Genomic DNA, 12,851 nt, shown 5'->3' with positions numbered 1-12,851 from the left:
AAGGAAAGAGACGAAATCCGGTAGGCCAAGGTTAATAAGCAATATTACTCTGCCAGCAAAAAGAAGGAAGAAGTCATAACTGGGGAAGAGTAGGAACTTGACTGTTAAAAGAGGAGAAAAATATGGAGTATGAAAGAATTCTTTCTTGAGATTATATGGACCAGCCAAAACTATGGCTATAGGCCACTGGTCAGTCAGGTTAGAGAGGAGACGCACATCTTCTCTCGTAATTTCTTAAATAGGTCCATTTTATTTTGGCTCACAATTGTCGGTTGTGGGAACGTTCTGTATTTTTCTTTTTCGTTGCCTTACCAATCAACCCATAACCAGTATGGGTTTGCCCCAGGGAAACGAACGTTATTCTGTATGGTGGTGGGAAAACTGGAAAAAGACGGACGCGGTGGAAAGTGAGGCAGTTAGGTAACGGAACTAGCTAAGCGCTTTCGGCTCGGCAACAGGCCCATTACCGCGTAATTACTACGGGCATTACTGAAAGGCGAGGGGGTTTACTTGAATAGGAAGTTTGCAGACAGTGCAGTTGGCCAAGCCGTGTAAAGTTACGTACAGCCGTATACAAAAGGCTGAGCCTGATTCGGCGGCTGTGCCACAATCTTGCCGGGCTGTACATTACCGGAGCCATGTAACGGCGGTAACGTCGGTAGTACCAACGGGGTCACATTTAACATTCAGCTAACAATGGTAACTAACAATGGGCAATTCGCCGTCTGACGCTGCCAATTCATTGATCTATTTATTGATAAGCAGACGACGAACGGATTGTCGCATTATTTGTGGCTCTACAATGTCATCTCGCCTTTGTACAATAGTAGGACAACCATCTGGCAGATTCTGTCGGGTAGGGTCCGAGGTAACTATTGTCCGATGTATTTGTAAGAAACGGTCCCTGACCGGCCTCAGCCCGAATTGCGTCGAAATAGATTACGGATGCTTATCAATCAGCATCATCATCATCATCATCATCATCATCTGTATTCACTTCTTCAACTCTTCTGCGCTTAGATACCAGATAATGGCTAGATACGAGATCTGGATGTAGCTATCCTGCAAGCCACATTGCAGTACCAAGACACACAAAAACTACGAGAGATATAATTCTAATCAATCAGCACTTTTCCTCTCATTGAGGCTGTGCATATCATGACCTCATTCCATTCGATTGTTACTATGTAGTAGCTAACTCATACCCCCAAGCTAGTCAGCTAGGTCAGTATCGGACAACAACTTGAGCAAGCACAAGGTGACACAGCATGCTACTAGGAAGAAGGCCATTATTTAGCTGCATATGCATGTCCTGCATATAAACCTTCCCGACTATAACTGGTTAACTACGTACGTAGTTAGTTATACTATGTAATCCCAGCTACAATACTCTATGTTAGTTAACTAGCTAGGACAAAGTACGAAAGCTGATGCCATGCCAGGTTAGCTTTAGAGACGGCCCTAGTTCGTCGTCTGTGATTTGCTATTGGTTGGGGTTATACGTAGTCTCATGTCATAGCTGCTATCCCTCTAAGCCGTGCGCTTTTAAATCTGACCGTGGCTTTTTGTTCTAGCTTATTCTGTGCCTCTCACATTGGGTGCTCGGGTCAGGGTAGTTCCACCATCTGTTGGAAAAGGAAATGTACGAATACCTAATTGCGGTGTCTATCGGATGAAGAATGACAATTTTCAATGTTCTTTGTTGTAGTTAACAGAAGTATATCCAAAGAATACGTCGCACTGGGGAACCACTTTCATGCAACCCACTCAACCATAGGGAGTAATAAATACCGTTGTTATCAAACCTGCTGTGAGCATGGAGGTGGAGAGACAGACCAGGGCAGCCACATTAGCCTGCCCTTGACCGACAATTCAGCAGCATAGCTAACACTCCGTACATAGACACCCTCGAACAGCCAAACTCGATGCGGTCAAGCTGCATTTCTCCCTACAATCTAACATATCTAAAAGAAGGCAATTACATACGAACATGGAACCCCGCCTTCAGCTTCCTCTTCGCAGTACATACTACATAGTAGCATGTTTTGGCTACTACTTAATTAGTTACATACATACTATGAGACATTTAATCTCATCCACTCATTTTTTTTCTTTCGTTTCTTTTGGCATATATAATATATAAACCACTTCCAACTAATCTTCATGTTTTGCTTTTTCCGTTTCGCGACACCTGCATGAAAAGACATTTGTTTACACGTTTTACAACATGGTCATAGGTGCTTCATTTCATGCCAAGCGACGATTTGTCTACGAACTTGACCCCTTTGGCTTCTTTTCTTGACCACGGTGGAGTTTGTATGACTCAAACAAGTACGTTATACATTGTGTCTAGCAAGTTTGCTTTGATCTCGGGACTTGGGGGGATCGCTTCGCTCGAGATTTGGGTGTTTTTTTTTTTTTTTTTTGATTTGTGTACATTGCGGGGTTGAGTCGTCGTGTCATTTCATCATGTTATGCTATATACGTCCACCAAGTTATGTAGTGCGTAGGTACTAGTGGGGAAGGGTGCTAGATACGTTTGATCGTTGGGTGACTTGTGGATGAACGTAGATTGCGTGATAGCTATGTACTACGTATAGGTACGCAATATTGGATGTAGTTCCTAAGACGAGACCGATTCCGATGATATTCGCTTTCTTCTTTTTTGGTGTGGTGATGCAACCGTTGACCTTGTATGAAACACATACAAGGCGTCGTACATGTATCTGGCTACATGTGAGATAATAGGTATCTAGGTAGCAAAGGTTATTCTGTACTAAGCTGGTATCATACAGAGCTCGCGTGTTCTCTGATATCATGTGCTGCGTGACCTGTAGCCGGGTAAATATCCGGGACGCTTCCCAATCAGATAAGTTACGTACCTTTTTTTGATGCTACTCCATACGCCAAATCAATCTTCAAACCTTGACAGTCATCGGTCGAATCATGTATGATTTCATATCAACTATATCATTCCATGATCATCTCAGATTCATCACACGTGACCCTTAACAAAAACAACCGGCACCAGATAACATGACCATGACCTAATAGAAACTCTCCACAATGCTCTCTTTATTCGTATTGCCCATACCCAATCCCTTGGCACCCATCTCACCAAGTCGGAACACACTCTCCATAACACTGAGCTCTGTGGCCGTGGTATCCAGACCCGTCACTGCAAGCCAGTCGTTCACCACCATACCGGCCCCGACCACGGAGCTACCGCGGTTCACACTGCCGGCTACGAGAGGTACTTGGAGGAGCGATGAAAGCTCGTCTTGGTCTCGAATAGAGGTTTTGGGATGCACGATTCCGCCTTGGTTGGAGAGAGCCATGTATGAGCCGGTAAGGACGTTGTCTGCGACGGTCTGTCGGAATACTTCGACACCGAGGACGTCGGCGATTCTATTTCCACAATTAATATTTTTTTTTTCAATGCAATTTTACGTTAGGGTGTAGGATACTCACATCTCCTCCGTTTCCCGCTCAAGATCAGGGTGTATAAGCGCAACATGATCATTGCAACATATCACATTTCCCAACGCAGACAGCCTCTCTTCCACTCTCTGTACTTTTACCGATTCTGGAATCGAGTTTCGCAAATGTTGTAGTTCTTGATCTGTTGTGGATGTGGGCACGAGAAGACCTTTGCGGTTTCTACCAAATCCAGTAAGTTATTGCACTTCTTCATGTCATCGCATGAGCAGCTTTGATAAGAACATACCCTGCGGTTAATCGACCGACTATGCGAGTACCACCAATGGATGCATGGCAAATGGGAATCACATCTTGTAATTCAGCCTCAAAGACACTATACCCCGCATCGACCAGTCAGTCCAACGCTCCATTCATTAACATATAAGAAGATAAATACCTGTAAAAGTTCTCTGATCCTCCGATAGCAACAATTGCATACGAATTCGTCAAGGTTGCGAACACACCAACCCTGAAAAAGAAAATGAAATTTGTAAGCATGTGAAGTTTTTCTTCCCCATAACGGAATACAGAAACTTACTCGTTGGAGTTCTCAAATTGAGCGCGAACAGCCATTTGATCTAAGCTATAGGATTCTGTCGCGGTACCGAGGAGAGGAATATTGACTGATTCGAGGACGACCGGTCTTTCGAGAGCTCAAAGCAATTTGCTGTGTGCTTTTTCTCTATTTTTTTGGCGGCTCGGTTACGAACGGGCTGGAGGTAGGTGGTTGCGGATGAGATGAAGGAGAAAAGATGAAATGAGTAGAACGTGATTTGAGATACAAAAAGCTTGATCCAACAGCTTTTTGATCTACCTTTTATATTAAAAAAAAGGACCCCGTTGCTCTGAAGTTTGAAGCAATTACTTTCTCTCTTTCTCTTTTGGTGGCGGTCACTTTTTGAGCCCTGCCCCGCAGTTGTAGGGCACGCTAAGCCTAAACGGGACGGAAGACTCATTTCGAGTCACGGCTGTGCCTCAGGCGCTGAATGACTCAGCACGACTCATTTGCTTGTTAATAATTTATAGTTATACACAAAAAAGTTCAACAAAGCCGCGAGTTATTCACGATAGTGCCAATATTCCAGTGGCTGTGCAGATTGCTCATACCAAATGCCATATGATTGCTGTTCTTCCGGCTACCTAACCTATATGAAATGAACCTGGATATCATATTGTAAGAAATGCCGAAGCCCGTCCTTAGGACCAAAATATTCATTAAAATCAATAAACAATGATGATATAGAAGCAAAAAATCGAAAGAAAAAAAAATCCCTATTGTACAACCCCAATGCTCTGATGTGATGCTGAAAGACCTGACCGTTGTAGTTCATCGTCGAGACCGTCACGAGGATGATGTTGAGACGGCGGCGGTGGTGTTGATGACTTTCGTCGCTTCATAGGCGATGCATGTCCGTTTTGGACCTCTTCTTCATCGCTGGTGTCTCTTTTGCGTTTGGTTGTGGACTCGTCGCCACCATCCTCGGATGCATTGAGATCGTCGTTCCGCTCGTTTGGCGACTCTGAGTCTCCTCGACCCTGAGGTGTTTGAGACGCGGATTGATTGAGACGATCCTTGTCTCTCGAGTTGCTGTCGTGATGACCGTTTCTTTCTGCTTTCTTCTTCTCGTGCGCTTTGTGTTTCGCTACTGCTTTCTCGAAGTATTCCTTGCAATACTTCTTGATCTTTTGCTGTTGTTTCTCGGAAATTTGAAGGATGTCCTCCACCCGGCTGTGTTTGAAATCTGAATCAACCAACTTCGTGGCAACCTAGATTCAATTTAGTATGGCTAAAAGGAAACGGCTCGTCGCAGATTATTTCCATACCTCTTTAGCATATCGCTTCAAATCCTCTTTGGGCAGTTTCTTCCTGAACTTATCCACCACGTATTTGACATAAGGATGTATCTAGCCGATACAATTAGTCGACAAACGTGAAGAGTACGAAGAAATAGCTTACCGTGTTCTCGTAGATCTTCTTTTGCTTCTCCTCTGGATAAGATCTCCAAGATTCCTTCTTTGAGTCTGCCTTTTGCGGCTGCGGTGTACCCGGAGTGCTGGTGCGGTCACGAGGCGTCTCCGTACGAGACTCCATGATTGTGTCGATGATATCCTGGAAATGCTTTCTCTTTAAGGAAGCAACGGCAGGAATCTCCGATGCTGGCTGCGTGGGCTTCTCGTATTGAGTATGACCAGTGGCCGTGTAGTAAATTGACCTTCCATCCACATCAGACCTTTCAAACCACCCTTGCGGCAGTGTCGGTGGTCGTGAAAATCGAGGCCCGCGATTATGTGGAATTGGTCGCCCACCAAACCCACCTCGGGTCTGCGCAGCAGGTCCACGGGGAGGCTCGATGGAGCGAGATCTTGATCGTGACCGTGACTTTGATCGGTTGAGATTATCATTCCCTGTCGTCTCACGTCGCTCGAACTGGCTGACTACCTGCGGCGTGGACGCCGCAGGATCACGTTTCATTCGAGGGATGCGGTATCCGACTTCTAGGTTCGACCAGACTTCTAAAAGCGAAGAAGCTTGCTTGCCAACACGGTCATCTTCGAAAGCAGTCAACGGCTGCACCGTGGTCTCAATGCCAGAGTCAATGATTTTGTTTCGGGTAAGGGCTGGGAGCTTTGATAACACGTCGAGCACTTGGAGCACCACATTGATATCATCTTTCCACATTCCAAGCTGAGAGTTGAGAATCCGGTAGCCGTGCATTTTGACCACGCGGTTGAGAGCGCGTTCATCGTCACATCGTTGGATACGACTCAAAAGTTTAACCGCAATCCATTTCTCAGTGCACTGCATCAAGGCAGCCATGACCTTCGTAACGCCATTCTCATCCAAAGACTTGGGTTGAACGCTATCAACATATTCCTCATCAGGTTCTCCTGTCTTCTTCTTGCGAGGTTTCTTGGCGACTGCAATATCCCAATCGTCGGAGTCTTCTATACCCAGGGCTTCTATGGTAGCATTTGACAATTTCGTCGCTCGCTCCGTCTGCGTCTTGCCACCTATAAATCCGGAGCAATTCGGTTCGCCGCAATAGCAGGGCTGAGGGTCTGCGCCGTATCGATCAACATTGTAATTAAAGACAAGTTCTTCTCCAGCCTGGATGTAACGTTCGGCGAAAATTCCCATTCGTAGTTTTTCACCCACCACCCATTTGTCAACGTAACAGTTTGGGTTACATGAGTGATTGCAAAATCGTGCCAAGTTGCCTTTCTTGGTAGCGTCGACGAATTCACCTTTATTTAATGACATGAAATAGAAGTGCTTGATGCCTTCCTTGTCATACTGAATCATTCGGCGCCTAAAGTTGGCCTCGTTGATGACTTCGCCGATATACTCGTAGATGAATTGGTGAGGTTGGATATCAGACTCTGCGCGAAGGCCAAAGCCTTTCTTGGCTGTTTTGATAACAGTAACATTTGCATACTCTTTTCGTTGGAACCGCTGGTTTTGGCAGTCTTGACCACAGCTACAATCATTCAAGCATTCTATTCTTGTTGCTCGGTTGATGCAGTCTGAGTCTTCTCCACAGGCATGATTGATCTTTCCATCTATGTCAAGTTAGTACCAATGGACTTTAAAGAAGAAGAAGAACAAAAAAAAAACATATGAAGTGTGTTCCCTGGGAACGACATTGATTACAGATTGCAAAACTAAACTTACCCCATTCTTCAGAACAGTCACATTCCATGGCGTGCTCTGTATGGCCCATGTACTTGCTACCATAGATACAATCATCGATGACTTCAAATGTTTGACGAGCCTCATTGACGCTGTCTTGTAAATGACTGAACAATTGAGGTGGACGGGCAATGACCTTCTGAGACGAGCTGCGAGCTAGTTTTGGTGGCTTACCAGGCTCTTGTTTGAGCGTGATCTCGCCCCCAATACTACTAGTCTTGAGATCGCTCATTTTCTCGTCACCATCAGCCTCCATTTTCAGAGGTGAGTGGCTCTGACTAGGCGTTTTGATAACAGACGATGGCGAAGATGAAGATGAAGATGCATTGGCGGGCGTGGGTGCCTTCTTGATCCTGTCGGTAATTTCCATGCTCATCGGTGAACCAAGGGCGCCCGCATCACCTTCAGCCTCGGTCTTGATAGTGCGAGAGCCTCCATTCAGAAGTTCCTCAGACGCGACTCGCGAAGAGTCCAGATTGGTGTTTACATCGTCACCGGAAGGCATGACGATGACGGCGACTGAACTGAAACGTCTCTCAAGAACGGGCAATCACGAGAAGAAAGCCTTGATGGAGAAAGCTCGAAGAAAGACTAAGGCTCAGGCGGCCCATTCCCCAGCCGGGATTGGCTGTAGCCTCGTGCCAAGCTTTGTCTAACCAGAATTGCCACGATCACCTCCAGAAAATAATCGGCGACGGTGACCAGATCTCTTGTCGCGGTATATCTCCCTTCCTTCCTCTGTGCTGGTGGGCTCTCTATTATTGTGGAATACAGATTCTCTCTGTATATGCCTTATCCTCACTTTAGCGGCATTTGCATGTTGGGATGGTCCCTGAAGCGGTCTGTTGTTTTGCTGGGAAGGAAAACGAGTGTAGGGAGTTACTGTTTCTCCCCTTGCCGACTCTGGATGGATCGAACGGATCACGCTATTCCTAAAAACCACTAGTGTGCTCAGCCAGCCCATGGCCACGGTTCACGCTTTTTGATTCTTGGAGCAGTGAACTTCCTCCATGTCATTTTGGTAGAGAGCTCAGAGATTGTATCCCTATACAACCTATCCTTTGTGTGGGCATACTCCTGCACTGTTTCAAACCGAGGAATTCTGTCTACACACCGGCCAGTTGAAGGCCGTGGCTGGAGCCGATGATCACTGCCTGAGATTTCGGCCTGCCAACCACCTCAAATGAAGGAGCGAAATGCCATGAGATGGCGGTGTGATGAGAGCATCCTCCCTACTTAGACATAGATATCTAGTGTCTCAATCCAAGAATAATTTGATTCTTTCCGACGTTCTGTTTTCATTCTTGCCTGTTTTTCTCGTAACAAGATTGAGCGAGTGCATATGGACCAGGCAACCCATAGGGTATTATTATTCATCGGGCAGGCACCTGGGCAGCACTTTCCTGTTTTATTCTACGTCTCAGCCTATCCTCCGACAATATTATCCCTTCCTCTTCGATCTTTGAATTAGAGCTTGTCAGGATACTCAACTACCCCCAGAACAGGGCTCGACCAACTCTGGAAGATTTATGATGGGTTCGGCTTGGCGTCTCAGCGAGCCTCGAGGTCAACATTCTGAGCATTACCAACACGATACTGCCGCTCCAAGAACGACGAACCCATGGCCAAAACAAAGGTTGCATTGCGTAACTGCTCGTGTATACGAACGGGCGGGAGATAATCCATTCGGCTAATCTTGATCATCATCCATGGCTGCTGTCAACGCATCATGACATGCAGAAATCATTTTCCTGCTCTCCTAACATCCAATTAAAAAGAGGAGCTCACGACAACCAGCCTATTATGGACGTTGACAATTTCTGGGCAATGGACATGATGGATTCCACCGGTCAATGATGCTTATCTCATGCAAGCAGACGGCTAGAATGGTGGCTAAGGCAGGTTTTCCTCAGTTGATTGGACAAGAGGGCGTTGAGGTCCGAAAAAAGAGCCAGGATGTCAGAGAAACATAGAAACTCGCCACCTGTGAGGTGAATCCTACTGTTGCAACTTTCTGCTTACAGTAGATATCTGGCTTACTACGCTCAATACTGACGGTACTCGTACCAGCCCTACAGGGATCAGGGTGTTTCCATCTATTTTGACGTTGGTTCGAGAAACAAGCTCGATCATACCTGCAATTACTCAGTGTTTGCTACCACGCCAATTCGTGCCGATGGAACATCCATGGTTTATTTGATTTGACTAAGAAACGAATTATTTGCGAATGACCAAGACCCGCGACTTGTCAGTGTGGTGGGTCTGTTGGAGTTGGCATCATCATCAATGTCCATGTTTGCTAATGAGCTACCGGCCGCACCCGCTCTGTTTGTGATTCTTACTGATGAATGCACATAAGGATAAGATAACATGGAAGCCAAGTCATCCTGGATGTCGCTGGCAGCAATTCTCGGTTCGTGTCTTGGGTCCTTCCGAATGACTTCCGTTAGCCTTACTGCCTCGGTTTGCACTTTAACCGATGATGATGGTACGCATTGACTGGTCGCGATTCATTGTCAAAGGGACGGTCTGTCTTAGCTGCATGAGTCAATACGGTCTAATTCAGCCGATTCAAACTCACGTCTTTATCGAATGATCGCTCCGAGAATATTAACAACCTCTGTTAACATCTTGATTGCCGCTTATGTTCCGGACCAAAACAGATATCTGTCTGCATTCGGACAGGGGACATACATTCCATTGGAGGTAGTTAATACACAAAGGCTCGCAAAGCAATCAACCAAACCTTCTCTGCAAAGAACGACATTAGAAAAGGAGGGCACTAATCATGCATCTAAAGTCCTCTAATGTATGGCAGAGGAGTCAGCGCGTGCGCGAAATATCGCTGTACATACTCCCGAACTCAAGGGTTTTTGTCAACCAACCATCCACTGTGTACGCACTAGCAGTGGACACTGCAGTGCAGACAGTGTACTACTACGCTACTCTGTATGTACTACTCCATGGTGGTGGAGGATTGCTTGCGGCTTGCCCCCGCCCGTCCCAGGCTGAAAGGACAACCAACCCATCGTAGATACCTGTCATTTTTGTATACACGTACGTTACCACTGCTTGCTTTGTACCACTTACTACTATGATCACTCAATGAGTCCACTGCTGTACTACGAGACACCACCGATTTCTGCACGTTATGAGGGATCATGGCGCAGATGACCAATCCCATACCGTATTAAAAAAAAAAATCGGCGCGTTGATGTTGATGCTACCTGCAGGGGTATGTTGTCAAACGGCTGGCAGGCCAATATTTGGCCGCTTTTTGGATTTGCTCCATGTCCGAGACAAGAGATGTCGCACGCGCTTTGATATGCACAACAGTATGCAAGTTGACTATATCAGAAGTTCCAAGCTCTTTTATTTGTAAACTTTATTTTGCTCATTATTCGGGATTTTTACTCGACTGATGACGAGCAGTGTCGAACTCAGCAACCCTGACGGGAATTGACAGATAATCGACAAGCTGATAAGGACTCGTGTTAGCCCGTCTCGATAGTTCATCCGATCAAATACGATCATGGATTCGACAACTTTTAATCGCCAAAAAAAAATGGACAAGAATGATGATGTCCTCAATCAAGTAGTATCATTGGCTAACTCATTTGAAAAAAGCTGATTCGAAGAATCCTAGATCCTCAGAGCATACATACTAGAGGATGTAGACATCCCGATTGGCGATTGTACCCGTAGGGCAACCACACATACGAGGCCTCTCCTGTACGCGAAATACAGTAATGTAAGTTAACGAAGAAAAAGACTTGTCTGCTGAAGCCTGAAGCAAGCCGCGCATATACTTCAGATTGAAACTAGCCGCATCAATTGATCTTCTACATACTACATAGTACCGTAAGCCCTGATGATATAAATACCCGATCAAAGTAGTTAAGTTAGCTAGTTAACTGACTAACTTACTAACTATGGACACTTATAAAGTTAACTAGTTAGCACAGACGTCATGGACTCCCAGGTCCGAGACACGGATCATATGTTCACTGCCCACATACTAAAGGTCCTCGACTTATACACATCCCAGTTTGCGCTATAACGATATGGCTATGATATCGCTAGTAGTTGTACCAGGTATATACGATACCCAGGCCCAATAGTGGGCTCATTTTAAGTTCCAGGTAGATTGGCTGGGATGAACCCGAGGAGTACACAGGGGTAAGCAAACCTCCAAAAAAAAGAAAGACGGCTCTGCATGTGTACTATGTGTATGTAGGATCGTGTTTCAATATAATGGGGTATTTATCGCTATTCGTTTCTTCAGTCGCGCTTTGCTCGCTCGTTGGTTGATGGTAGGCGCTTAACTACATATACATACATAGTGACTAGTTTGTATACATGCTTACTCCGTAGTGTTAGGGTTGAGCTGTCAAACGTCTCATCCCAACAGTGGTAAGTTCTGTAACTGTTTCAAAATCACCGACAAGCCGGGTGCAGAGTGGGTCAACCCGGCCCCGTCAAAAACAATTGACAGCCAGCTCAGTCGTTTGCTTGCTCGGTTGGTTGCCAACGTTCAGGGTTGATTTGGTTCCTGGATTCGCGTAGTTATTTAGTTAGTTAGTTACCCGTGTCTGACTGACTACACTAGTACCCTTTTAATAATCACGTATAATCGTATATGTATATGTACGTACTAGGTAAGTAGAGGAGCATGTATTCAAGGAACCGTTCCTGTTCGATTATCCGTGTCCATTCTGGTTCGTTAAAAGTCCGTGCCTTGCCTTGCCCAGGTACTACGGACAGAATAAAGTAAAAATATCTCAAATCGGCGGGTAAACTACGGAGTTCCTGTAATTTTGGATGGAGCTTGCTCCACCATTATTACATTACCTCATTCAATGACTCGCCGTGTCTATGGATGAAATGGGATCCAGTTCATTCTCCTATCTACGTATTTTCTGCTATTCTGCCTTCTCTGGCACATGGCGACAAATGGACAAGCCCTATGTGCATCTCTCCAAGTACGTAAATGTCATGTTCCATTGGGGGTTGTGTAATAAAGTACGTATCGTTACGTATCTAGCCCCATAACCTCCCAACGATTGGCTCCTGACCCAACGACCCAGACGGGAAGTTTCTTCTTCTAGCTACCCGCTGCATGTCACTCGACTAAGCGACCACGCCCTGGTGGTACCTTGCTCCGTACTGGACTGTTTGGCACTAGTAAAAGTATATGCACATGCTACTCCGTATGTCTGCATTAGTTACATTATTATTGAATCCATTTTTTCTTTGCCTTTGCCATTCAGGTTGTTACTCTTCTTTCTACCGTTTATAGTTTGATTTACTCTGTAATGTATGAGGATTTGACTCCTCCTCCCAGCATGCGCCTTTTACAGAGTAGTCCCACGCAGGATCTTGTTTTAGAGTCTAAGTCTGCATGACCCTGCATACCTAGGACCTACGTAGTTAGTAGGCAGCTGCCTGTTTTGTATCTTACAATGTGTGTACGCACGCAAGTAGTTATATGCGAAATACTATGCTTACTTTATTCCACAAGCGACTCCGTCCAGATAGTTACTCTCTCAAGAGCTCTCTATTTGCAGCAGATATAAGCCTCCTCTTATGGTCTCCACATCTCCCTTCTTTTTGATGCCGCCATGTGGGCTCGCAATGGACCGAGAAGGCGGATGAAACGACCGCGCCTAATAGGACGATC

At 45.6% G+C, this 12,851-nt stretch overlaps 2 protein-coding genes across 2 annotated transcripts; both read right to left on the bottom strand.

The window, feature by feature from the left end:
* Positions 1-2,787: 2,787 nt before the first annotated feature.
* EYB26_004565 (uncharacterized protein) lies at positions 2,788-4,053 on the bottom strand (the record flags this gene model as incomplete). Its single annotated transcript, XM_054263856.1, has 7 exons — positions 2,788-2,831; positions 2,883-2,924; positions 3,095-3,408; positions 3,472-3,660; positions 3,728-3,814; positions 3,878-3,949; positions 4,019-4,053. The coding sequence occupies 7 exons, from the start codon at positions 4,051-4,053 to the stop codon at positions 2,788-2,790; spliced, it is 783 nt and encodes a 260-aa protein (XP_054119831.1).
* A 699-nt stretch (positions 4,054-4,752) lies between these two features.
* Positions 4,753-7,676, bottom strand: EYB26_004564 (uncharacterized protein; the record flags this gene model as incomplete). The annotated part of the gene is made up of 4 exons (XM_054263855.1): positions 4,753-5,247; positions 5,305-5,385; positions 5,438-7,041; positions 7,154-7,676. 4 exons carry the CDS (start codon positions 7,674-7,676, stop codon positions 4,753-4,755), a joined length of 2,703 nt encoding a protein of 900 aa, XP_054119830.1.
* Between the last annotated feature and the right edge of the window lie 5,175 nt (positions 7,677-12,851).

This window comes from Talaromyces marneffei, chromosome 3 (genome assembly GCF_009556855.1).
Source record: "Talaromyces marneffei chromosome 3, complete sequence".
In the NCBI taxonomy this organism is placed as follows: domain Eukaryota; kingdom Fungi; phylum Ascomycota; class Eurotiomycetes; order Eurotiales; family Trichocomaceae; genus Talaromyces; species Talaromyces marneffei.
The sequence above is the reverse complement of the archived record's forward strand: the minus strand, read 5'-3'. Positions and strand labels throughout refer to the sequence as shown.